Source organism: Trichechus manatus, unplaced genomic scaffold (genome assembly GCF_000243295.1).
Source record: "Trichechus manatus latirostris isolate Lorelei unplaced genomic scaffold, TriManLat1.0 scaffold00008, whole genome shotgun sequence".
In the NCBI taxonomy this organism is placed as follows: Eukaryota; Metazoa; Chordata; class Mammalia; order Sirenia; family Trichechidae; genus Trichechus; species Trichechus manatus.
The window spans coordinates 33,645,955-33,673,366 of record NW_004443944.1 but is presented as its reverse complement, the minus strand read 5'-3'; the positions used below and the strand labels follow the sequence as shown (position 1 = coordinate 33,673,366).

The 27,412-nt window shown below is 41.1% G+C and overlaps 1 protein-coding gene across 2 annotated transcripts in view; it reads right to left on the bottom strand.

Moving 5' to 3' along the window:
• PSMF1 (proteasome inhibitor subunit 1) overlaps positions 1-27,412 on the bottom strand; it is a 59,257-nt gene that overhangs the window by 3,555 nt on the left and 28,290 nt on the right. For both annotated transcript variants that reach the window (XM_004370492.2, XM_023725568.1), the window contains exons 4-5: positions 21,515-21,700; positions 673-726 (exon numbers count right to left, since the gene is read on the bottom strand). In XM_004370492.2, the coding sequence (XP_004370549.1) occupies positions 673-726; positions 21,515-21,700 (240 nt within the window). The remainder of the gene's footprint in view (positions 1-672; positions 727-21,514; positions 21,701-27,412) is intronic.

Here is a 27,412-nt window from a genome sequence, read left to right as displayed (position 1 = left end):
ATGGGTTGCCCAAGTGTGGCTCCTGAGGAAATTTCCCCCTGTACAAGTTCCATGGACCTGACCCCATGTGCTCAAACTAGGATGAATGAGCTGACATTCCCCAAATGTTGAGGTCACTGTTCAAGTTGTGTGTAGTCAATTAAAGTTGGGGTTACTTTGCAGCAGAGGGTAAAGTCTAGTCTGGGTCACTCAAAGAAGATAATGCATAGAAGAAGTTGCAGTAACTTTGAAGGGTGACAGCAAGAACCAGAAAGAGTCTAACGGGGCTCAGAGATGCCCCTTACCAAGTGAGGTGACCTCTGAAGAGCTCTGAACTGCCCAAAGGTCTGAAACCCACCTTTCAGTATACTCTTCAACCTACACCTGATAAATCCTCGTGGAAGCCTGCCACCCCAGGGTACCTGCTGTCCTCCACCAGGGCACACGAGGCCAGGAAATGACAGAGAAGCAGCCTGCTGGGCTTACTCAGCCCTGCCCCAACACTCAGAGCACTCCTGCACGGCTCTGGGTATGGCAGAGCAGAACAAGTAGCAACGATTTCTCAGCCACTCAGCTCCTGCCTCCTTCACCCCAAACCAAGACTGACGAAGTGCTCTAAAATTAGAAGATGAGCTGGGGCTGACAAGCAATGAGAACAAGTTATGTTGCTGTTGCCTCCTCAGCAGTACTCACCCAAACGGGTCCAAGTCCTCTCCCCCGACAGAAAACGGGCCCAGAGGATCACGCCTGAAACAAACAAGGGACAATAAGCCACGTCCCAGAGCAGCCAGGCGCCTGGGCTCTCAGGGGCCTGTGTCTGACGCCTGCAGGGAGGTCACAAATGCACTCTCAGGTATGGGGGACAGGGAAACACCTGCATGAGACCATGGCACAAGGGATATTTCAAACTGGTCCTTGGCACAGATTAACAACGATAGTATTATAGTGGCAATTATGTGAAAAGAACCGAACACAAAGCTGAAAACGTGGAGGATCCCAATTCTGTAGACAGATGAAAACATTAAAAGTGGCAATCTCCAGATAAATTTTATTTTATTGATATCCTTTCTCAAGTTTCTAAACTTTGTATGAAGAATCAAGAACTTTTTATCAGACAAGTATCACTCTAAACCAAAAATTAAAACCTCAAAGGGTGGAATGAGATGGGTGCTCGTATACAGCTACAACCATGCTTTTCAATCTTTTTTCATTATGCCTCCATGTGAAATTTTAATACCACAGATATTTAATTATATTTATATATATATACGAGGAGGATGGCGCAAGACTGAGCAATGTTTCATTCTGTTGTACACAGAGCTGCTATGAGTCGGAACCGACTCAACAGCACATAACAAAATACATACATACATATATATAAAACATATATAATATATATGTGTAAAAGATCATTAATTTAATATCACAGATATCTGCTTATGTACAGGAGCCCACTGGAGGGCCACAAACGATTATCTCTAAGATTTTTTCACCTCCTTCCCCACCACTGAGAACACATGAGCTAGAAGCAAAAATGAGTACGTGCTTTCTGGAGAGCAATTTTATATTATCTATCAAATAACAGATATTTATTTTTTAAAAGCTTTATACATCTTTATATTCTTTGATCCAGTAATTTTATGTCTAGGAATCCATCCTAAGGAAAGAATACAGAATTCAGTATCACCAGAAAGACATTAATCAAGGAAGCCAGGATCAGCCTACATGGGGATGTTACGTACATTATGGTATGCCCATAAATGCAGCAGGGAAACAATAGGAACAATGTTCTTCAGATGTTTACAAAGGATGTGGAAAATGCTTATGCTCTAGTGTTAAGTGTGGGAGAGGGGACTCCAATAGCCTAGAAAATCAACTGTGTAAAAAATGTGTGTGTGTGTGTAAATAAAACTAGAAAGATACATACTGAAAGTGCAGTCATGGTTACTCCTGGTGATGAGCTTCTTATTTATACTTTTCCGTTTTTTTCCATAAAGGATGTGTGCTTTGTTTGTAATAAAACAAAAAGATTTAGTGATTTTTAAAAGGTGTTTTAGAATCTGCTTGGAACCCGGGCGAGCTATGCAGACCTAACAGTTCTAGGGCACAGGCAGATTCCTGCCAGACCTCAGGAAAGCCTTGTACACGGCAGCTAATCTAAGCTTAGAGGTAAGAAGCCATTAATTAAAGAACTGGGAAAGAATCCAAAAGTAGATGCTTTTCAGTCAGTTCCACTTACTGGGAGGAAAGGATTTTGTGATTTAGGTAGACAGTGGCTAGGTTTCCAAGGGAAGGAAGTTTTCCTGACCTAGGTCACTGTGCCCAAGCCATGGCTCATGGAGCTGGTAGCCAAAGTTCCTGGCAGCTTCCAGCATTCTGCCTCACTGGACAGACCAGATAGTGCAAGAGGGCAGTAAGCATCTCACTTGAACTTACATCTCCATGCTGCCCCCTATGGAGCAGCAAACACAGGGAGCTTCCAGTGCCCATTAAAACGCCTGAGAGAACTGAGCCTTGACAGTTCTGAAACAGGCAGCCATCTCTACTTTTCTCTGTTGGGCCAAAGAGTGTGGGGAGAGGAAGGCCCACCTCAATAATGTGTGTACATGAAATTATCACAGGGTGTTCATTAGGCTCACACTCAGTAAGCTGCACTGCAACACATACATACTTCTGTGTACTCACTATGTATACATTATAACCCATTTAAAAACAAACAGCAGAGGGGCCTGTCTTGCTCTCCACAACTCCGTCAGCCAAGTCTCAGTCCCTCACACCTCTCAGGTATGAGCACCTGGATGTGTTGAGTGGGGTCCTGGGGATTAAAAAAAAGTAATTTGTATACATAGTCTTTGAACTCAAGCCCTACAACTTCATCTGGTAACCAGATGAAGGCAAGAGTGACCCATTGTAAACCTTAGGGAAAAGTGCTCGGCTGGGCCCCAGTGTCCCAGCTCCAATAGGGGCCCCTCTATGGGACTTGAGGGTGATCTTGACAATACACAGTGTCCTCCTGTGTGCTCCCTTCTCCCCTTATGTAACAGTAGCATGCTTCTCTTGGGCACACAAATCCAGCTGATGCCCTTCTGGTGGCTGAGGTGGTCTTGAAAACCGGCAAGGCCTCAGGACTGGAGTTACAAGATGTGCTCTGGACTCTGGTTTGGGGCTTATCTAGCTGGTTGACAGGGACCTGTCACGAAACCTCTGCACCTCAGTTTTTTGAGATGTAAAATCTAAGTAGTAACACTCACAGGGTCTGTAGTGATGGTGAAATGCAGTACTGGAAGTGAACAGATTTGTTGATGGCAAAGGCCTGGAAGAATGGAATAACAGCAGCCGCCACTATTTACCTGACAGCTTGCTATGTGTCAGGAGCTATGCTAAATTTAGTTTTGAAAAGATTAATTTTTTTAAATTTAATTTTCTGAATAGGTAATACATTTACTAGGTTCAAAATTAAAAAGTAAAAATGGATACACAGGCCCATAATCTTAGGCTACATGCATTTTGGAATTCAGAATTTTTCATATTTTATAAAGGTCTGATGGGTGCACCCAACATATATTATGTAATACTCCTAAGCAGCACCCTGCAATCAATGTCCTAATATTTCTGTAGCAAAATGAATGAATATTCACACTGAGATAAATGAAGATATGAGGAGTTCCAAATGGTCAACAATTACTTTAAAACAAAGATGAGAATGTTAAGGGGGCAGGGAAACTAGATTAATGGAAACAGGAAAACCAGAAAGGAAATAATGAGAATGCTCACCCATTGTGAAGAACGTAACCAATGTCACTGAACAATTTGTGTAGAAATTGTTGAATGGGAACCTAAACTGCTGTGTAAACCTTCACTGAAAACACAATAAAATATTATTTTAAAAAAATATGAAACCTACCAAAAAAAAAAAAAAGATACAAGGAGCTTCATGCCACTTCAGTTCTGGCTTTGCCACCAAACATGTTTTAGGACCAAACTTAGAAAAAAACTGTTTTTCAAAGTTCTTTTGATTCTGGAATTCTGGATAAGAGATTGTGGACCTGTAACGGCCAAAAATCTCTGTCGTCCCTGTCCCCCAGCCCACCAGGTCTTCCCACGGGCAACCAGTGTCACCAGATTCTTGTATGTCCTTCCACAGATATTCTATGCGTAGACGAGCAAATATTTATCTCCCTACTTTTTTAACTGATAAATGCACTAAGCTCCTTACATATGTTATTTCATCTTTGCAGCAGCCTCTGAGGTAGGTGTTATTATTATCCCTATTTTACAGATGAGGAAACACTCAGAGAGGTGAAATTTCTTGCCCAAGGCCACACAGGTAGTGAGTGGCAGAGACAGGGTTCAAACCAGATCTGCCCAACTTCAAAAACCAAACCCGCTGCCGTCAAGTCAATTCCAACACATAGAGACTCTACTTGTTACAGAGTAGAACCAAGCTCCATAGGATTTTCCTGGCTGTAATCTTTATGGAAGCAGATTGCCAGGCCTTTCTTCCACGGCACTGCTGAGTTGGTTTCAAGTGCCAACCTTTCAGTTAATAGTCCAGCACAAAACATTTGCTCTACCCAGGGACTCTTCAAAACTCAGGCTCTTTTAATTGGTGTATTGACACCATTTCTATCTAATGTGATCGCTGAAATGTTTGGATTTAGGTCTACCATTTTATTAGTTTTCTGATGGTTCCCTCTGATTTTTGTTCCTGTTTCCTCTTTTAGTATTCAATTTATTGTATTTTTTTTACTGTATCTCTGTATAATTTGTTTTAGTGGTTGCTTGAGGGATTACAATATACATACTTAACTTTTCACAGTCTACTTAGAATCAATATTTTACTACTTCAAGTGGTGTCTAGAACTCTTACCACCACATAGGTCCTTTTACCCTCCCCCTTTTATGTTACAGTTGTCACATATCACATCTACATACATTGGACAATGTTTTAATTTTTGTTTTCAATTGTCAAAAGTATTTTAGAGAATTCAAGAGGAGAACAGTCCTCTTAGCTACATATTTACTATTTCTATTTGCTCTTCCTTGACTTCCAGTGCTCCAAGTTTCCATCTGGTATCAGTTCCCTTCTGTTTGAAGAAATTTCTTTAGCAATTCTTTTTTTAAGCTGATCTGTTGACTGAATTTTCTTAGTTTTCCCTTCACTAAGAATATCTTAGTATCCTTCAGAAATGGTGACATATTTGATGAATATAGAATTCTGAGTTGACAGTTCTTTTCTTTTTCTGTTTAAAAAGTGTTCTTCTACTTCTTTCTAGCCTCCATTGTTTCTGATGAGAAATCTACACTCATTTAAATTGTTTTTCCTCTATAAGCAATGTGCTGTTTTTCTCTGGCTACTTTCAAGATCTCTCTGTCTTTAGTTTGATTATGATGTGTCTGGGCATGGACTTCTTTGGGTTTATCCTGTTTGTGGTTTGCTGAGCTTTTAAAATCTGATGGTTTATGTCTTTTGCCAATTTTGGTAAAAAGTTTTCAGCCATTATTTCTTCAAATATTTTTCCTGCACTGCAATCTTTCTCTTCTTCTAGGACTCGGATAGCTCCAATGTTAGATCTTTTATAAAAAGGTCCCCGATACTATTTAAAATCTTTTTTCTGTTGTTCAGATAGGATAACTTCTATTGATCTGTCTTCAAGGTCACTGTGGTCAAGGTCACTGTGCTGCCATTATATAAATACCACAAGTGGGTGGCTTTAAAGTACAGAAATTTATTATCTCACAGTTTTTGTAGGCTAGAAACCCCAAACCAGGCATCAAGTATAGAGGAAGGTCCTTCACTGTCTCTTTCAGCTTCTAGTAGCTGCCGGCAATCCTTGGCATTCCTGGGCTTGTAGAAGCATCTGCCTCCAACACTATATGTCTTCCCCCTGTGTGTCTCTGTGTCTATGCCCTTTTTATAAGACACCACTTCGACACAATTAGGTTTAGGACAAACCCCACTCCAGCATTGCTCAATTAACAAAAGAAAAGCCCTATTTCCAAAGACGGTCACATTCAGGGGCTAGGACCCCAACACATCTTCTTGGGGAACACAATTCAGTCCACAATAACTGACTTTGCTCTGTCATCTCTATTCTTCTACTGATTCATCCAACCAGGCTTTTATTTCAGTTACTGTATTTTTCAGTTCTAAAATTCCCATTTGGTTCTTCTTTTATAGCTTTTCTTTGCTGAGACTATCTTTCCATTAGTTTCAAGACTAATGCCCTCACTCCTTGGAGCATTTTTATAATAGCTCTTTTAAAGTCATTGTCAGACAACTCCAACATCTGTGTCATCTTGGCATTTATGTCTATTGACTGTCTTTTTGTGAGTTAAAATTATCTTGCTTCTTTGTATGCTTGGTAATTTTGGATTGTACCTCAAACCTTTTGAACATTATGTTATGAGGCTCTAGGAGAATACTGATATTTTTGTTTTAGTACATAATCAATCCAGTTGGGTTCAGGCCCCAAGTTCCAACCAGCCTTCTATGAATTCTTGTTTCAATGTCAATTCTGTTTTCAAAGCCTTTGCATTGCTGTTCAGAAGTGCCCCATGTATGCGTTATCCAGTGGCCAGTATGGGACCCTGATGGTAGGCTATCCCATAGTTCTTTCTCAAAGTCTTTGGTATGCTATTTACAGTTAGATCTATTTATGTACAGCTTGGGAGTGAGGCCAGGAGTTTATAAACAACTTTATGGAGGCGCTTTCTGAGCCTTTCCCTCTCTGTGATCTCCTCAGTACTGTCTAGCTCCTTGGGGCTCTCCTTTTTTGTCCTCTGCCTGTATGTAAGCTGGGCTTTATTCACCCTGCTCTACCATGTACTTCCTGTGATTGCACCTATGTCCAGAGCCAAACAGGGGAGGACAGACAGAAGAAAAAACAGGGGTTTACCCCACAGTCTTGAGACCACAAGCTCCCCCGCCTCCCTTTTAAATAGTTTATTTTTGGTGAAAATATACAGAACAAAACACTCCCATTCATCAATGTCTACAAATAATGTTCAGTGACAATGGTTACATTCTTCACAGTGTGTCAACATTCTCCTTATTCTTGTTCTAGCTGTTTCATTCCCATTAACTTAGTCTCACTCCCTCTAAACTTCTCATCTATGTTTTAGAGTAACTGTTGTCCATTTGATCTTTTTTTTTTAAAAAAAAAAAAGAGCACAGTATTCAAGTGCTTTACTTTTAGAGCCAACCTGCTGTTTAGTTAATAAGTGACTTTAGGGGACAGTTTCACTTCAAGGCTTAAAAAGTATCTCAGAGCAATAGTCTCAAGGATTCCTCTAGTCCCAGTGGATTCAGTAAGTCTGGATTCTTTAAGAATTTGAAGTTCTGTTCCACATTTTTTTCTCCCTTTCTATCAGGATCCATCTACTGTCTCCCTGTCAGAACGTTCAGTAGTGATTGCCAGGTACCATCTAGTTCTTCTGGTCTCAAGGCAGAGAACGCAATGGTTCATGGAGATAATTAGTCCTATAGTCTGGTTCCAACTCTGATTCTTGGGTTTTCATTCTTTCTCTTTTGCTCCAGATGAACAGAGACCAATAGTTGTACCTTAGATGGCCGCCTGTAAGCTTTTAAGACCCCAGATACTACTCACCAAACTAGGAAATAGAACATAAACTTTAAGAACTAGACTATGCCAACTGACAGGAAAACTACTCCCATGAGGTGATCGGTTACGTCTAAGAAGTATCAGCATCTATAGCCCCTATATTTTTTATATATGTATAGTTGTTGTTGTTGCAAAATTACATATAACATAGCATTTGCCAATTCATCCTTTTTTGGTGTGTACAACTTAGTGGCATCAGTTACATTAGTCAAGTTGTGCAAACTTCACCCACATTCAGTGCCACCTTTTTCGTCACCATAAACAAAGTGACTACTACCTAGGGAATGCTTCTTTCCTCCCTACCCCCACCCCTGGTAGCCACCAATGAAAACTGGTCTCTGTATATTTACCTATTCTTGTCATTTCATAAAAATGAGATCATACAATATTTGTCCTTTTGTGATTGACTTATTTTGCTCAATATAATGTTCGCCAAGTTCATCTACATTGCAAGATGACTTGGAAACTCATTTATCTTTATAGTTGAGTAGTATTCCATTGTATGTATGTATGTATCACATTTTGTTTATCCATTCATTTGCTGATGGTCGATTAGGTTGTTTCCACCTTTTTTTGCTATACAACAAACCCTCTTAATGGAGAGGAAGGCTTCTCTCCCTCAGTTTTAGGTGTTTGCGGGCTACTGCAGACTGGCATGCAAAAGAATGGAGAAATGGGAAAAAAAGAAAAGGGGTATTTTTCTTCCTCTCTGAGTATCAGGAGAGCCCTTTCCCATTTGAATCAGAACTAGAGGGCTCTGGAGCACTCTCTGTCCACGCCAATGTCCATTTCCTCATTTTGCGTTTCCGTGAGTTCAGGATGGAGGATACTGAACGGGGATGGGCAGGGGAAGGTAAATTCACTGCTGGTTAAATGATACTTTGAGTTTCGGTCCTCTTCCCTAATCTGCCTGCGAGAACTTTTCAGAGCCCTCAAACAGCTACTGTATGCATTCCGTCTAAGGTGTTACTCAATTGGAAAGTCAGGATGGAGTGTGCTTACTCCAGAATCAGAACCTTCAAAACCCATGCTCTCAACCAAGACAGAACACTAATATATGGCTGCCTTCAACACAGCTGCTGGTCTGCACACATGGGTGATCACTGAGTGAGAACACAAAGTTTTCAATATGCATACCAGGCTTCCCCAGGAGTACCAGCTGTGGTTTCACAGAGCACCCAGCAGTAATGACACGAGGACTTTCAGACCCTAATGCCCGGGCTGGTTTCCACGGCCTCTGAGAGGCTCCTTCAGGACCACCTAGACCAGTGCTGCTCAAACTGTAACATGCACATGGATCAGTGGAGGATCTTGTTAAAATGCAGGTTCTAATTCAGAAGATCAAGGGTGGATACTGAGATTCTGCATTTTTAACAAGCTCCCAGGTGACCTGACATTGCTGGTCTGGGGGCTAGGTTGTTCCCCAGTCAGGGTGCAAGTTCAGCCAGGGAATTTTGGTGGTCTGAGTTTATTTACCTTTTTCTGTCAGATGTGGAAATTCAAGATTAAGTGGCAATGCTGGTAACTGCAGTCAAGAGTGTGTGTTCACACATTAGTACCAGTTACAGTATCCTATGCAACTAGGGCAATCAACCTTTCCTCTTCCCCACTCGAAGGAAGGATATCCTATGAATTTAAAAGTGAACAAGAGACGGAGAATGGTTGGGAAATGCTGCATTTAGCATAAGTGATAAAGATTAAAAAAAAAAAAAAAAGACATGCCTAAATTATACTTAAAAAATTATAAAACATTAAGAAAAAAAGTCACCCATAATCTGACTCTAACACAATAATTATTGTGTTATAATCATTGTGTTATTCTCTTTAAGTCTTCTTTTGTAAGCATGTCTTTATACAATAATGCTACAAACATACTTTTGGATTCCACTGTTTTTCTCCACTTGTATCTGGCATTTTCCCAAGTTGTTCATCTTTGCTATTAACATTCTTAATGGCCATTAAATATTTTATTGACATTTTAATATTCACTCAAGTAAAGCAAGTTTAGAATTTACTTAATTTTCTACTATAGGACTGATGTTGCTTCTGCTGTGTCTGTATGACTATAAGTAATGCTTGTAATCAATATCTTTCATGCACATGGTTTTTTTTTCATTGTTAGAAATTGTTAACTTATCCTATGCCCCACTGCTGTATATGCTGGGACTGTTGGGAGCACATAACTTGTTTCTTTAGATTTACACAGTCCACAGACGGAGAGGAGTTGTGCCCAGGATGCTCAACTGCACCTGACTTAGATGATTTAGATGGTGAGATTTAGAGCCTTCAAGCTGATGGGATTTAGATCAGATTTTGGATTTTGAGTTGATGCAGTAATGGGATAAGATCCTTGGGAACTTTGTTGGGGGGGGGGGCGGGGTGGTGGTAATGAATGAATTTTGCATTTGGTAGGGATGTGAATCTCTGGGTCCAGCCAGAGGACTGTGGTAGGCAAAATTTCTAGGAATGCCCCTCAAGATTTCATGCCCCCTAATCTCTAGATTAGCCCTGGTGGCTTAGTGGTTAAGCACTCGGCTGCTAACCAAAAGGTGGGCAGTTCGAACCCATCAGCTGCTCTGCAGGAGAAAGATGTGACAGTCTGCTTTTGTATAGATTTACAGCCTTAGAAACCCTGTGAGGCAGTTCTACTCTGTCCTATAGGGTTGCTATGAGTCAGAATCAACCAGATGGCAATGGTTTCATCCCTAGAACCTGTGAATTTAATGAGAAATCACTCCTGTGATTATTTTATTTTATATGGCACAATTTATCTTAAAAGAGGGAGATTATCTGGGTGGGCTAATCTAATCACATGAGCCCTTAAAAGCAGAGAACCTTCTCTGGCTGGCAGCAGAAAAGGAAAAGGCAGATGGGGAGATTCAAAGCATGAGAAGGACTTCGCACGCCATTGCTGGCTTTGAAGACGGAGAAGGCTATGTGAGAAGGAATGTGGGCAGTCTGAGGAACTGCGAGAGGCCCCCAGCCCACAGTCAGTGAGAAATGGGCACCTGAGTCTTACAACTATGAGGAACTAAATTCTACCAACAACCTTAATAAGATTGGTAGCATGTTCTTCCCCAGAATCTCCAGAAAGGACTGTAGCCCTGCTGATACTTTGGTCTTACGGTACCCTAAGCAGAGTCCAGCCGAGTCCATCCATAATCCTGACCTATAGAACTTTGAGATAATAAATGGGTGTAGTTTTTTTTTTTTTAATTGTACTTTAGATGAAGGTTTACAGAACTAGTTTTTCATTAAACAGTTAATACACATATTGTTTTATGACACTGGTTAACAATCCCACGACATGTCAACACTCTCCCTTGGGTTCCCTATTACCAGCTTTCCTGTCCCATCCTGCCTTCTAGTCCTTGTCCCTGGCTGGTGTGCCCCTTTAGTCTCGTTTTGTTTTATGGGCCTAACGTTTGGCTGAACAGTGAACCTCGGGAGTGACTTCATTACTGAGCTAAAAGGGTGTCCGGGGGGCATACTTTCGGTGTTTCTCCAGTTCTCTGTCAGGCCAGTAAGTCTGGTCTCTTTTTGTGAATGAATTTTGTTGTACATTTTCTCCAGCTCTGTCCGGGACCCTCTGTTGTGATCCCTGTCAGAGCAGTCAGTGGTGGTAGCCAGGCACCATCTAGTTGTACTAGACTCAGTCTGGTAGAGGCCGTGGTAGTTGTGGTCCATTAGTCCTTTGGACTAATCTTTCCCTTGTAGCTTGTTTTCTTCATTCTCCCTTGCTCCCAAAGGGGTGAGACCAGTGGAGTATCTTAGATGGCTGCTCACAGGCTTTTAAGGCCCCAGCTGCTACTTACCAAGGCAGAGTGTAGAATGTAGAACATTTTCTTTATAAACTGTGTTATGCCAATTGAGCTAGACGTTCCCCGAGACCATGGTCCTCACAGCCCTCTGCCCAGCAATTCAGTCCCTCAGGGAATTTGGATGTGTCTATGGAGCTTCCACGACCTTTCCTTGTACAAGTTGTGCTGGCATCTCCAGTATTGTGTACTGTCTTACCTTTCACCAAAGTTACCACTTGTCTATTGTCTGTTTAGTTTTCCACCCCCCATCCCTCATAACCAACAAAGATTGTTTTTTTGTGTGTGTAAACTTTTTTCATGAGTTTTTACAGTAGAGGTCTCATACAATATTTGTCCTTTTGTGATTGACTCATTTCACTAGCATAATGCCCTCCAGATCCATACACACTGTGAGATGCTTTGCAGATTCATCGTTCTTTATTGTTGCATAGTACTCCACTGGGTGTATGTACCATAGTTTGTTCATCCGAAATGGGTGTGGTTTTAAACCACTAAGTTTGTGGTAATTTGTTATGCAGCAACAAAAACCTAACACACATATGCCGCAAACAGTTTCTCCAGTTTACCTGCCTTATAATTTGGGTTCAGTTAGTTTACAAGTGTTACGGGGGTGTTGTTTTCGTACGTAATTTACAAGAAAAACAACACTAACTCCTGGCGTTGGCAAAGACAGGGAAATAGCATTGAACTATAGTAGGAATGCCAACTAATACCACTGTTCAGGAGGGCAACTGGGTGTATGGTACGTATGTATCAAAATCTTTAAAAAATAGGCTTAGTCCTTAATGCAGTAATTATTTCAGGAGTGTATGCTAAGGAAATATTCAGAGATATGCTCTTAGAGTTATGTGAAAAGAATGTTCACTGAAGCGTTAGCTATGGTAGTCCCAAATCAGAAATTATTTAGGCTAAAAAAACACTCGGATCATCCTTGATTTTTCTTTCCTTCATTAGGCCAATCCATCGTCCAGTCCTGTCAGATATACCTTCAAATATACCCCAAGTCCATCTACCCAGTCTAGACCACCATTATTTCTTGTCTGGATGCCTGTGTCAGGCTCTTCCCTGGTCTTCCTCTTTCTACGCTGTCCCTCTACAGTCCATTCTCTACAGAACAGCCAGAGGGATTTTTTAAAAATGTAAACAGTATGAAGTTCCTTCCTCATTAAATCAGCCCAGTGGCTTCCACTGCTCCAAACCTTGGCCCCAAGGCTCTACATGAACTAGCCTGTGCTCCCCTTTCCAGTATCATTTCCCATCCCTCTACCCCACTGGTTTACTGTTCTCCAGGCACACTAGCCTTCTCTTTGTTCTGGAAAAAATCTATGCCAAGATTGTTTCCTTGGAGGCAACTGCTGATACATGTGTCAAAAGGAAGAAATGCTATTGGCTGAATCCTGCTCCAATAAGCATGAGCAGTGTTGCTTTGGGCAGGTTATTTAACCTCTCTGTGCCTCAGTTTTCTGTTATATAAAAATTTTTAATGAATGAATAAATACGTATTTTTAAAGTTTCAACTGCAATTTCTAATATGGTAGATATTAATAGGTATAACCCAAACAAACAAAAGCTCTTTGGGGTCCTCCATAATATTTTTAGAGTACAAGAGGGTTTCTGACACCAAAGAATTTGAGATCTGCTGGCACAGAGAATATAATTCAAGAAAGTAAAAAAGTTGGTTACATAGATGTTCATAGCTGTATTGTTTATAATGAAAAATTGGAAATGCCTGAAATACCCTACTGAGGTTAGGCAAACCATAGCATACTAGTAAAATAATATCATTGTTGTTGTTGTTAGTTGCCAATCGATTCCAATTCAACAACCCCATGTGTGCAGAGTAGAACTGCTCCATTGAGTTTTGAAGGCTGTTAATTTTCAGAAGCAGATCAACAGGACTGTCTTCCAAACCAACTCGGGGTGGGTTTGAACTGCAAACACTTTGGTTAGTAGTCCAGTGCTTAACCATCTGCGCCACCCAAGGACTCCAAAAATGAATTTAAAAACCTGTCGCCGTCGAGTCGATTCCAACTCATAGTGATGCTACAGGACAGAGAGGAACTCCCCTAGAGTTTCCAAGGAGCAGCTGGTGGATTCAAACTGCCGACCTTTTAGTTAGCAGCCAAGCTCTTAAACACTGTACCACGAGGGCTCCAAAAAAAAAAAAAGAATTTAGAATGACATAAATAAGAGCTTTATATCTAAGGATTTGTTTTTAGCAAAGCTGGTTAAGCACAGAAAAACTGGTTTTTCAAAACAGGGAACAGGATTCAGGGTGAGTCTCCTGACTGCCTGAGGACAGATGGAGCAATGAGAAATGGGTTAAAACTGTAACGACAACAACAAAAAAATTAGGCTTAGATGAAAAGACTTCCCTTACAGATGGGTTGTTTTCAGTTCTTCTTCCCTAGAGAGCTCAGAAGGACAGACCTACTTTCCATCCGCAGTGTTCCATTACGATGGAATGTCCTCTCCATCTATACTCCTAGCCTAGAAGCAGCCAGTATCAAACCAGCAGACCCAGTATCCTTTAACAAGCTCTGAACACACATCACTACACACTTAGGGAAGCATATCTCTTTACGGACTAGGACAGAGATCCAGACTGTGGTTTGCATTTGTAGGGTTCAAGGTGTGGAGTAAGCAAGATGGGGGTATGAGAGGTAAGGGGTGAGGCAAGGGACTGTGTCCTGTGGGAAGGAGGCAGAGGCTGTTTCTTGCTCAGAGCCCCAGCCAGGGCTGTTCAGTGGCTGTTGCTCAGTGATGGATAATTAACACCCTGCAGCAGCCAGATGGGCCAGCTGCTATGCTGCTCTCCCTCCTTCCTGCCATGAGCCCCACCTCCACATTGGGCACTTGAGGGAGAAACAAAAAGGTGGAAAGTGTGAGTGTCTGGTTGCTGAGCAACATGGTGGTGGTAGGCTATAATAAAGGAATCAGTGTCATTACAGACATCTGTGCTGACAGAAGAAGGGGGCTGGCAAGGTGGTAAGCAGGGCATGGGGGTGCAGGGCAGTGAAATGACTACAGAGGGAGATCTGACAGGCTGTCACCTGGCTAGTGGTTGATAAAATGCCCAAACATTCCTGCCTCCTCTTCCAACCATCACATCCAGTTCCAATATCCCAGTCCTGGGAGATACGCCTGCTTGAAAAAGACCCCATGGAGGGAGGGCAGGGGGTGGGTTTTTCTCCATAATCAGTCTATACTACACTGAATTTGTACACAACTGAGCTAAAGCTAAAGGGTAGAGTAGGAAAGCACAAGCTTCTGATTCAGACCCACTAGGGTAGACCCCAGTCCCCACGCTCCCTGCTAGATAACCCTGGGAAGTTACACTATCTCTCTGGTCTTTTGTCTCCTCCCCATGTAAAGCAGGGATGCCACCGGTCTTCTTGTAGTGCTGTCTGGAGGATGAGCAACTGTAAATGACACTTGGCTCACCAGTCAACACATGGTGGACAGCCAAGAAATGGCAGCTACTCAGATCCTCGATAAATGGTGGTCAATGATAGTGATAAAGGAAACAATGCCCATAAAGAGTCTGGGTCTGAGCTTACACGCAGAGCTCCAACACACCCTCTCACTGACACACCTAAGTGGCTTCACTGTGTCAAATCCCTTTTTTGGGGGATGGGGCTAGGTATTTAATAAAACAAGGTTTCCCCTTTTGGGGGACCCTCCACTCATTACTCCTTCAGTCTTGTTCTCATCTTGTTCTACCTGAACGGGATCCACCGAGTCTACTGTTTATTGAACATTTACTATATTCTGAACAACAAGCTCAACATATGACAGCCAGCTAATCCTAAGAAACTTCTGAGATAGGTAAAATTATTTCCAAGGTGCAGATCAAGAAACCACGGCTTTAAGAGGCTAGTTGCACTCACTAAGAGGTACTTAGAGTGGCAAGGCCAGGATATGAACTCAGCTGCTTGATCTCCAAGGCCTGTGCTCCTAACTGCCATATAATCTCTCATCTCTCCCTGACATGGGGGATAAGGGAGGCAGCACAGGAGGTGAGGAAAGAAGGAGTCCAAGTCCCACCTACTAAGAGTGGTATAGAGGAGCGACCAGGCTCAGCCTTCTGTGTCACCCTCTCCAACCTACCAGGCTCTTTAGCCAAATGCTGCCCTCATCAGAACCTTTCAGTGGCTTCCCATTTAAGTCAAGGCTGAGACTTTTTTAAAAAACAAAGGAAAAAAAACAAAAAAAGCTCTTTTTAAAAAAAAAAAAAAATTTATTGAGATATACTTCATGTATCATAAAATTCACTAATTTGACAAGTACAATTCAGTGGTTTTTAGTATGTTCAGATTTGTGCAATCATTACGACCTAATTTTAGAACATTTTCATCACCCCAAAAAGAAACGCCATACCCATTAGCAGCCACTCCCCATTCCTGCTCCCTGAATCCTACACCCTAGGCCCTAGCAACCACTAATCTACTTCTAAATCTATGGATTCCGGACATGTCATATAAATAGAATCATACCATATGTGCTCTTTTGTGACTGACTTCTTTCATTTAGCATCATGTTTTCCAGATTCATCATGTTATAGCATGTATCAGTACTGTATTCTTTTTTTATTGCCCAATAATATTCTATTGTATGCATGTATCACATTTTGTTTATCCATTCATCAGTTGGTGGACATTTAGGTTGTTTCCACTTTTTGGCTATTATGAATAATGCTGCTATGAGCATTCGTGTACAAAATCTGTACATGAATGTGTGCGTGTATGCACAAATGAGGGTATCTCATTGTGGTTTCCATTGGCATTTCTCTAATGATGAGTTGGAATTGACTCAATGGCAACAGGTTTTTTTTTTATTTTTTTCTTTTTAATGGAGGAAGCAGCCAAATCCTTTCCTGCACAGTTGATTAGGAATTTTGTCATTTGGTATCGCAAATCTGTACTGCATTCTTATAAAAAGGAAATGAATCAGTTGCTAAATATTATTTCCATATGCACAGAAAATAGATTGGAAGGAAACATCCAGTTAGTAGTAGTTGATTTTGGGTGTTTGGAATGAGTGATTTTAGAAACAAAAACAAAGTAGAAAAGAAGGACATAATGAACACACATCACTTGTATAATGGGAGAAAGGTAAAACAAAATTCTCTTATCAGGCACTGAAGTCGTCGGGATACCAAGGTGTGAACCTGCCTCTTAGATCTTAAGTCATACAACAGCAGGTCCACACAGACTCCCCTTCACAAGCTGAGTGCCATTTTAATCATTTACAGTGATAACTGATTTTGTGAGATGGACAGAACAGCCATGCTGCTCCCTGTAGGTAAATCTGCATGGGAAGTAGGCTGGTTGGTGAGCAAGGAATAGGAGCAGGGTGAGTGACTTGAGTGAGTTTTTGGTTTTAATGCCTAATGATGCTGACCATCTTTTCATATGCTTATTAGCTATTTGTATATCTTCTTTGGAGAAATGCCTATTCAAATCTTTTGCACATTTTTTAATTGGTTTGTCTGTCTTTTTATTGAGTTGTAACAGTTCTTTATCCTAGGTACATGTCTCATCAGATACATAATTTGCAGTGTTTTCTCCCATTCTGTGGGTTATTTTCTTACTTTTTTCATGGTGTTTGAAGCCCAAAAGGTTTTAATTTTGATGAAGTCCAATTTATTTTTTCTTTGCTTGCTTGTGCTTTTGGTGTCATATCTAAGAACCCACTGTTTAACCCAAGGTCACAAAAATTTATTCTTAAGTTTCCTCTTAAGCGTTTTATAGTTTTAGCTCTTACATTTAGGTCTATGATCGATTTTGAGTTAATTTTTATGTACAGCGTGAGGTCCCAGTTAATTCTTTTGCATGTGGATATTCAGTTGTCCCAGCATCATTTATTAAGACTATTATCCTTCCATTTAATTGTCTTGCCACCCTTGCTGAAAATCAATTATCCATAAATGCATGAGTTTATTTCTGGACTCCAGTTCTATTCCAATGATCTATATGTCTATCCTTATACCAGCACCAGCACCACACTGTTTTGATTATTGTAGCTTTACAGTAAGTTTTGAAATCAAGAAGTGGGAGTCCCCCAACTTTGTTATTTTTCAAGACTGTGCTATTCTAGGTCCCTTGCATTTCCAAACGAATTTTAGGATCAGCTTGTCAATGTCTACAAAAGAAAACCCAGTTGGGATTTTGATAGGGGTTGCACTGAATCTGTAGACCAATTTGAGGTGTATTGCCAACATTAAGTCATACAATTCATGAATACAGGATGTCTTTCCATTTATTTAGATATTCTTTAATTTCTTTCAATGATGTTTTGCTGTCTTCAGTGTATAAATCTTGTACTTTTGTTAAATTTATTCCTAAGTAATTGTGTGTGGAGGGGGGGCTTTTATAAATGGGATCGCTTCCTTAATTTCATTTTCATGTTGCTTATTACTAGTATATAGAAATAGAACTGATTTCTGTTTATTGCTCTTGTATTCTATCACATTGCTGAACTCATTTATTGGTTCTACTAGTTTTTTACAGTATTCTTTAGGATTTTCTGTATACAAAATGTCATGCCATCTACAAGTAGAGATGGTTTTACCTCTTACTTTCCAATCTGGATGCTTTTGTTTCTTCTTCTTGACTGACTGCCCTGGCTAGAACCTAAAGTACAATTTGAATAGAAGCAAGAACAAATACTCTTGACTTTTTCCTAATCTTAGAGGGAAAGTATTCCGTTTTTCTCTGTTAAGTATGACGGGGCTGTGGGTTTTTTTGTAGATAGTTTTTATTGGGTTGAGAAGTTCTCTTCTGTTGTATTATTTTTAATCATGAAAGGGTGTTGGATTTTGTCAAACGCTTTTTTTTTGGTCTACTGAGATATCATGTGGTTTTTGTTCTTTATTCTATTAATATGGTGTATTACACTGATTGATTTTCAGATGTTATACCATAATTCCTGGTATAAATTTCACCTGGCCATGGTGTATAATCCTTTTTATATGTTGCTGGATTCAGTTTTCTAGTATTTTGTTGAGGATTTTTATATGTATATTCCTAAGGAATACTGGTCTGTAGTTTTCTTGTTATGTCTTTGGTTTTGGTATCAGGGTAATACTGCCCTCACAGGATGAGCTGGGAAGTGTTCCCTCCTCTTCTGTATTTTGGGACAGTTTGTGAAGGACTGGTATTAATAAAAAACTGATTATTAAGGAAATTTCCCATTATACAAAAAAATACTAAGAAGAAAAGTATAATGAACTCCCATGTACCTGTCCACTCAGCTTCAACAATTATCAATATTCCACCATTTTTATTTCACTATTCCCACCACCCCTCCCACTTTCTTACCCTTTTGTGGGGATGAAATTATCTAAAAGAAAATCCTAGACATATCATTTCACCCTTAAATACACCTCAACATGTATATGTCTAGTAGATAAAGGCTTCTTTTTTAAAAAACATAATCAGAATTATTTCACCTAACAAAATTATCAGTAATTCCAAATGTTATATAATACCTAGTCTATGTCCAAATTCCCCAAAATGTCTCAAAAATTATTTTTAAAATTAGTTTGTGTGAATTAAGATCCAACATTGTATTTAGCAAATATGACTCTTAAGTCTCTTTAAATCTGTAAAACACTCTCCCATTTTTATCTTACGCCACTTATTTGATTAAAAAAACAAGGTCAATTTGTCCTGTAAAATTTTTCCATGCTCTAGGATTGGCAACTGTTATCTTCTTGGGTCTGTTTGACTTATTCTGTATCCCCCACACTTTCTTTAAACTGGGAGTTAGGTCTAGATGCAGGTTGCTGTGAGTGTACTATTGCATCACATTAGGAGACACTTCTAGTGTTAAGACTGACTGATCAGTGGGTTCAGGTGTTATCAGCCTGATCCACCATCCACTATAAAGCTCCCATCAACGTTTCACCTAATGGTTTTAGCAACCATTGAACTTTGTGCCTAGGTACATTATTTTAGCAGGAGTTGCAACATGGTTATTTTCAAATTCTTGCAGTTCTTCCAAGGCTAGGATTTTTACCTTCACAATTGTCAGCTCCACGTCTATGATTCCCAGTTAGGGTGGCAGTGCCTCCAGGTGCCAATCTGGAAGCCCTGGGGACATTTTTGCTTGTCACAGTGGTGGTGGGAGGGACTCCTGGCATTAAGCGGGCAGAAACCAGAGATGCTGGACACTGCAATTCACAGGAGTCTCACATAATGAAGAAGGAACCTGTATACCACAAAACTTTCATATGTCCTGTTAGATACTCATGAAAGGGTTGAGCCTACATAAATCACCTGAGTCTAAGGCCATTTTATGTACGAATGCTAAGCATTTTTCACACTGTTTTAATAGAAACACAATTTTCCAGGAATGCACTGTGGTGTAACTGAAGAAACACTGTCCACTATTTTGTTCACAATATTCCTAAGAGCTGCACACCACTTCAGAAAAATCGTGTTAGTAATAGCAACGCAGTTTTGTGGTATTTGAGTTGCCAATACAACACACCTGTATCAGCCAGCTTTTGTTATTGTGGAATCTAAGATAACTCCACATACAGGTACCAATGTCTAACTGCGTTTTCTAGTGTAAGCATGCCCAGGCATTTGCATATTTAAATACATACTACCTTATTATTAACTTCTCTATTTCTCATAGTTAGGACTTCATACCAATTTCTTTTGAAACTGTGTGTTAGGTAAGTTAGATTATCTATGAATTCCATTTTAAGATAGTAAGAGATTTCACAGACTATTTGTTCTGAAATGGGGGCAGTGGGTCTGAGACAGCTGAGAAGTACTACCTACTTAAAGTCTAAAGTCTAAAAATCTTCCCCAACTTGATTCCTGTCCAGGGCTTATTCTTAAATCTCGCCACCATATTCTGGATAGATCACAGCCAGCACATCGCACTGGGAGTGAGGACAACTGGACCCCAACCCTGGCTCTGCCTCTTTATTTTGGCGTGTAGGCAGGTCATCTTACCTCTGTCTCTGTTCCCTTCTGTAAAGTAAGGTTAGATCAGACAAGCTGTTCCCAGCCTTTTCAACCACTTATTATTATTCTCCACATTCCCACTGAGACCCAATATTTCTGAAGGCTTTGCCTAACAGACTCACCAATTATTACCTGTAATAACTGATTTCTCATTTAACTAATCAAAAGTATGTAACTGCATACCAGAATAAAGTAACAATGGCAGCTAACATTTATTGAGGGCTTACTATGTGCCAGGCACTGTTCCCATGAACCTCCTCCCGCCTCCATCTTGCCAACCCCATCATGACTACCATATTGTGAGCGAAGTGCTATCTCAGCTATAGACAGAATCTCCCTGGTGCTTGCGTCCTCCCTCAGAGTAGAATTCCCAGTCCTGAATGCTGCCATCAGAATCTGCACAGACCTTGGCAGTGACACGCTCACACCATGCTGTTTTGGAAAAGCTCTGAAGTTGTCAGAGAGGTCAGGGGACTACACTGCAATGAGATGGGCAAGACACTGGGACTGTAGCCCCTCCAGGAAAGTACAGTGAAACCTGTGAGAGCTGGAGCTTGACGGGACCGCCTTGTTTTTCCAGGTCTTGCAAGTTTTCCACCTTTTGACAGGGTGCAGTTTTACCATTTTCTATCACTTATTTTAGTGGAAAATACTTGAGTTTTCCTTCTCTGACAGGTTTCTGCTTTACACAGGTTCCAGCTTTCACAGGTTTTATTTCTCAGGTTTTACTGTAGTTCTGCATCTTTGTATTTTCCCAAAAAACTTGACCCATGATTCTCTGCACAAAGTGCTCTGGAATGAGTAACAACAAATCACCTGGGCAGCAACCCTAGACTACTGCACAAGCTCCAAAGGTAATGACCCTGGGCAGACTGAGGGGCCCTGTGTGGCATCCAGAAAGGAGGCGGGCATCCTTAAGATGCAAGGTAGTTAGGGTGACTGGCAGCAGCACAAGAATGCACTGCTCCACTTGTCTCCATTTTCTACCTCCATTCACCAGACTCTGACGAATCGGATGAAGACACATGGGGTCCAGTGGCACAATGAAGATGACTGGAATTGCCCTACAGAAGCATGGGTTGCCTGCTGAGGGCTCTATACTCACCAGGGAGGCTGCCGGCTGGTATGTGGGTGGTGAGGGGGAATCCGAAGTGGGTCCACCTCTCTGGCAGTGGCAGGGGGGAACTCCCGGTGAGGACTGCTCACATTGGCCTTGTCCCACAAGTCATGGATAGGTGTGATGATTCCAGACACAATACGAGACCGAAGCTCCTCACTGTTCTTGTAGGTCCTGCAGGAAGTAGACGAGGTGTCAACTGTTTGCAGCTGGCTGGCAACCTTACGTACAGTATTCCGCTGGCGGCGGCCGCCCCGACAGCTCCTGGCGTTGCGCTTGGTCTGTTTGCAAGGGTGGGAACGGGCCGTCCGGCGGACCTGGGTGAGGGGGGCAACAGCCCGGCGTTGTCTCCGAGGTTTGGGCCTAAGCTTCTTAGGCATCTGAATTGCCCCTCCTTGCTTACCACCCCATTAGAAGGAGCTGAGGGTGCAGGGGCATAGGGCCTGGACTGGCTATCCTCTGTATCCATCCCACACCACCCCACCCCGCCCTTAGCCTCATTGTGTGTTCATCACGTGTCATGGGAAGGGTCAAGGAAGGCAGAGACTCCATGGGGTGGGGGTTGGGGGGGCGGATAAACCAGGATTCTGGTCCAGGGAGGCAGGGCTGTGAGCACTCAAGGCCCAGTTCTGTTGATAACTCAGGGGATCTTGGAAGCCTACTCCACCATCTACCCCATCCTGCCAGAACCTTGTTTCTCTGCCTGAGACAAAAGCAGTGAGGGCTTCAGCTGTGTTGAGACAGGCTGAGGTAACAGGGAGTGGGCAGGACTCTAGGTTCCTAAAAAACTGGTGTTTCAAAATCAGCCATATCCTAAGCCATAAACCAAAACTTCACAAATTTAAAAAAATGAAATCATACAGAATATGTTCTCTGATCATATGGAATCAAATTAGAAATCAATAACAAACCCAACAGGTAATCTCTTAACACAGAGAAATTAAACAATATACTTCTAAATAATCCGTGAATCAAAGAGAAAGTCTCAAAATTTTAAAAAAATATATAGAATTGAATGAAAACGAAAAGACAACATATTAAAATATGTGGGATGCAGCTAAAGCAGCACTGAAAGAGAAATCTACAGCACTAACTGCTTACTTCAGAAAAGAGGAAAGATCTCCAATTAATAACCCAAAGTCTGATATCAAGTACCTAGAAAAAGAAGAGCAAATTAAACCCCAAGCAAGCAGAAGTAAGGAAATAATGACGATAAAAAAAAAAACTCAGCACTGTCAAGTCGATTCCAACTCATAGTGATCCAACAGGACAGAGCAGAACTGCCGCACAGTTTCCAAGGAGTGGCTGGTAGACTTGAACTGCTGACCTTTTGATTAGCAGCCAAACGCTTAACCACTTTGCCACCAGGGCTCCATGAAGATAAGACATGAAATTCAAAACAGGAATATAGACAAAATTAAACAAAAAGCCAGGGTTTTAAAAAAAGAAACAGTAAAATTGACAAACCTCTGGCATGACTGTTAAACATAAAAAGAAGACACAAATCACCAGTATCAAGAATGAAACAGGCAATTATTACAACAAATTCTGCAGTCTTTGAAAATATAACAAAGGGAACACTACAAACAACTTTACACTCATAAATTCAACAACTTAGAATAGATCAATTCTTCAAAAACCAAAGATTACCACAATTCAGCCGAAATGAAATAGATAATCTGAATAGTCCTATTAAAGTTACTGAATTCATATTTAAGCACCCAAAAAAAGAAGGCTCCAGGCCCAGAGGGTTTCACTGGACCATTCTACCAAACATTTAAAGAAGAACTGATACCAATTTTACACAGTCACTTCCAGAAAAGAGAAGAGGAGGGAACACTTTTCCAATACACTTTATGGGGCCCGTATTGCCCTGATATCAAAACCAGACAGATAGTACGAAAAAAGAAAAAAAAGAAAACTACAGTCCAGTACCTCTCATGTACTTAAGACACATAATTCCTCAACAAAATATTAGCAAATTGAATCTGACAATGTAGAAAAAGAAGTAGACACCATAACCAAGTGGGATTGATTCTGGATATGCAAAGCTGATCCAATATTCACAAATCAATGTAGTCCACCAAATCTATAAGCTAAAAAGAAAAATCACACACTCCTATCAACTGATGAAGAAAAAGTATTTGACAAAATCCAATACCCATTCATAATAAAAACTCTCAGCTGATGGAACGGAAGGGAATTTCCTCAACTTGATAAACAACATCTACAAACAACCTACAGCTAAAATATACTTAATGATGAAAGACAATGGTTTCCCCCCCAAGATCAGGAATAAGGCAAGAATGTTCTCTCACACCATTCTTACTCAACATAAAACTGGAAGTTCTAGCCACTGCAGTAAAGGCAGGGAGGTAAGGAGGAAGATAATAAATGGAGAAGCATACTATGTTTATGGATTAGAAGACTCAATATAGTAAAGGTATCAATACTCCCTAAGCTGACCTATAGGTTTAACTCAAACCAAAAACTAAACCAAACCCACAGCTGTCGAGTCGATTCCAACTCACAGTGACCCTATAGGAGAGAGAAGAACTGTCCCATAGGGTTTCCAAGGCTGTAAATCTTTCAGAAGCAGATTGCCACATCCTTCTGCCGTGGAGCAGCTGGTAGGTTTGAACCACTGGCCTTTTGGTTAGCAGCTGAGCACTTTAACCACTGCACCACCACATTTCTCCTATCAAAATCTCAACAAGGTTTTTAGAGACAAAGACAAGTTTATTCTAAAATTTATATGGAAAGGCACAGATTCTAGAACAGCTACAACTATCTGGACAAAGAAGAAGAAAGTAGGAGGAGTCACTGTGCTAGATAATAAGGCCTACTATATAGCTGGAGCCCTGGCAGTTAAGACCTCAGCTGCTAACCAAAAGGTCGGCAGTTTGAATCCACCAGCCGCTCCCTGGAAACCCTGTGGGGATAGTTTTACTCTGTCCTATAGGGTCACTGTGAGTCAGAATCGACTGGACGGCAACAGGTTTGGTTTTATTATATAGCTACACACTCAATACAGTGTGATACTGGTGGAGGGACAAACACACAGATCAATGGAACAGCATAAAGAACCCAGAAAATAGACTCACACACGTATGGATAACTCATTTTTGACTAAGTTGCAAAAGCAAGTCAATGAAAGAACAAATGGTGTTGGAGCAACTGGATATCCACGTTGTTGTTGTTGTTAAGTACCGTCGATTTGGTTTCAACTCATAGCTACCCTATGTGCAACAGAACAAAAAAAATTTTTTTGAATCTCAACCTAAACCTCATACCTTATATAAAAATTAATAACACATTACAGCCTTAAGTGTAAACCATAATACTATAAAACATTTGAAGAAAAAAAAAAAAATAAAAGAAGAAGAAAATCTTTGGGATCTAGGGATAGGCAAAGACACCAAAAGCATTACCTATAAAAACAAAAATAGATAAACTTTTGCTTTGCAAGAAATTCTGTTAAGAGAATGAGAAGACAAGAGGTGGGGCCAAGATGGTGGAGGAGTCAGATGCTTCCAGTGGACCCTCTTACAACAAAGACCCAAAAAAACAAGTGATTTGATTATATATGGCAATCTGGGAGCCCTGAACATCAAAGGCAGAGTTGAGGAACCGGACTAAGTGGCAGGGGGAGAGAGAGACAGTTCAGAAGCCGCAAGGAGTTGCCAGACCCGACCCAGTGAGAACCTGAGCCCTTCAGGCCTGATCAGCTCAGTGGTGAGCAGTGAGACAGGCAAGCAGCAGTGCTCAGAGGCATGTTTTTCGTACCGGGAGAGACCCAGCACCAGAGAGTCTACACAGCCACCAAGAACAAGTGAGAAGCAGCCTTTCACGAAAGATAAGTACTTGCATACGGCCTACCGCGTAGATCAAAAACACCACTCTTAGGGAAAAACCTCTCTCCCATTTACCTCCCCGCTCCCTGCTCTGCACTGGGTCCTGGACCGGCTTCAGCAACTGCCGAGTCCCCTGGGCTGGAAGTAGGATCTGTCACATGCCCAGAGCCATTCTCCCTGCCTTCAAGAGTGAACCAATTAACAAACGGGAAAAAATAAACTGCCCGCTCCCCTAAGCCAGGAATCCAGGGTAGGCACAGCTCCTTTGCCTAGGCACAGGCATAAGGGATCCATGGACTTTGAGTGCCTCTCCCCTTGCATAGACTTCTGTGGGCCTATCTCAACAGCGTAGGCCCTCTTTTACCGCAGTATAACAGGGTATATACAAGAACTCTAACTTCAACTGTTTCAGCTATGAAGTGGCAAGTTCTTGACATCTGACACTGCTCTGCCCATTAAGCAGGGTCTTCACCTACCTACATCAGGGGCCGGACAACCGGTGGCTCCACTCACACCACCTAGCCACCTGTGAGAGGGGCCCATAAATAAGAGGTGCCCCCCAGTCCTTACAGCCAACAGCATTAGGTGCTCACAGCCTGGCTGCAAAACCCACCCACCTACATGCTCTAGGGAACAAGGACACACCTTCCTCCTGGATACTCGGAAGCAGCGGTCAGCCCCCTGTCTTGCTTGGAGTGTCTCCCTATTGCAGCCAGATGCCTATGCCTACACCAATCCTCCATGCCTGTCTAGTACTGTAGGTGACAGCCTACATCACACACTTGGTGGCTATCTACCCCGGCACCTGAGCTGAATCCACAGAAAAGGAGTGTGTGGACTCCTAAGCTCACATACCTAGTAACAAATCTAACCACCTGGTGACAGGACATTAGAGCTTCAAAGGTGCCAATAATCAAACTAGCTCATACAAGCAGCATTTTTCGGCATATCAAAACAACACAACAAGTGAGGACATAGTAAACAAACATAAAATAAATAAATATAATAACTTATTGAAGGCTCAGAGACAAAAGTCAATATCAAATCACATAAAGAGGCAATCCATGATGGCTTCAGCAAGCTCCCAAAGTAAAGAATCTAGAAATTTTCCAGAGGAGGAAAATTTCTTGGAATTATCAAAGGCAGAATACAAAAGATTAATATACAGAATTCTTTAAGAAATTAGAAAGGAAATTAAGCAAAACGCAGAACACGCAATACAGGAAATTAAAAAGATTAGAGAAGAGCATAATGACAAATTTAACAGGCTGCAAAAATCCATAGAGAGACAGCAATCAGAAATCCACAAGATTAACAATAAAATTTCAGAATTGCACAACTCAGTAGAAAGTCATAGGAGCAGAATTGAGGCAATGGAAGTCAAAATAAGTGAGACTGAAGATAAAGCACTTGACATCAACTTATTTGAGGAAAAATCAGATAAAAGGATTGAAAAAAATGAAGAAACCCTAAGAATTATGTGGGACTCTATCAAGAGGAATAACCTACAAGTGACTGGAGCACCAGAACAGGGGAGGATAACAGAAAATACAAAGAGAATTGTTGAAAATATATCAAGCAAACAACACTCAAAAAAGAGCAGGACTGGCAATATTAATCTCTGACAAAACAGACTTTAAAGTAAAATCCACCACAAAGAATAAGGAAGGACATTATATAATGATCAAAGGGTCAACACACCAGGACATAACTACAATAAATATTTACACACCCAATGACAGGGCTCCAAACTAGATAAAACAAACTCTAACAGCACTGAAAAGAGAGACAGACAGTTCCACAATAGTAGTAGGAGACTTCAACACACCACATCTGGTGAAGGACAGAACATCCAGAAAGAAGCTCAACAAAGACACGAAAGATCTAAATGCTACAGTCAACCAACTTGATCTCACAAACATATACCAAACACTCTACCCAACAGCAGCCAAGTATACTTTCTTTTCCAACACACATGGAACGTTCTCCAGAATAGACCACATATTAGGCCATAAAGCAAGCCTTAACAAAA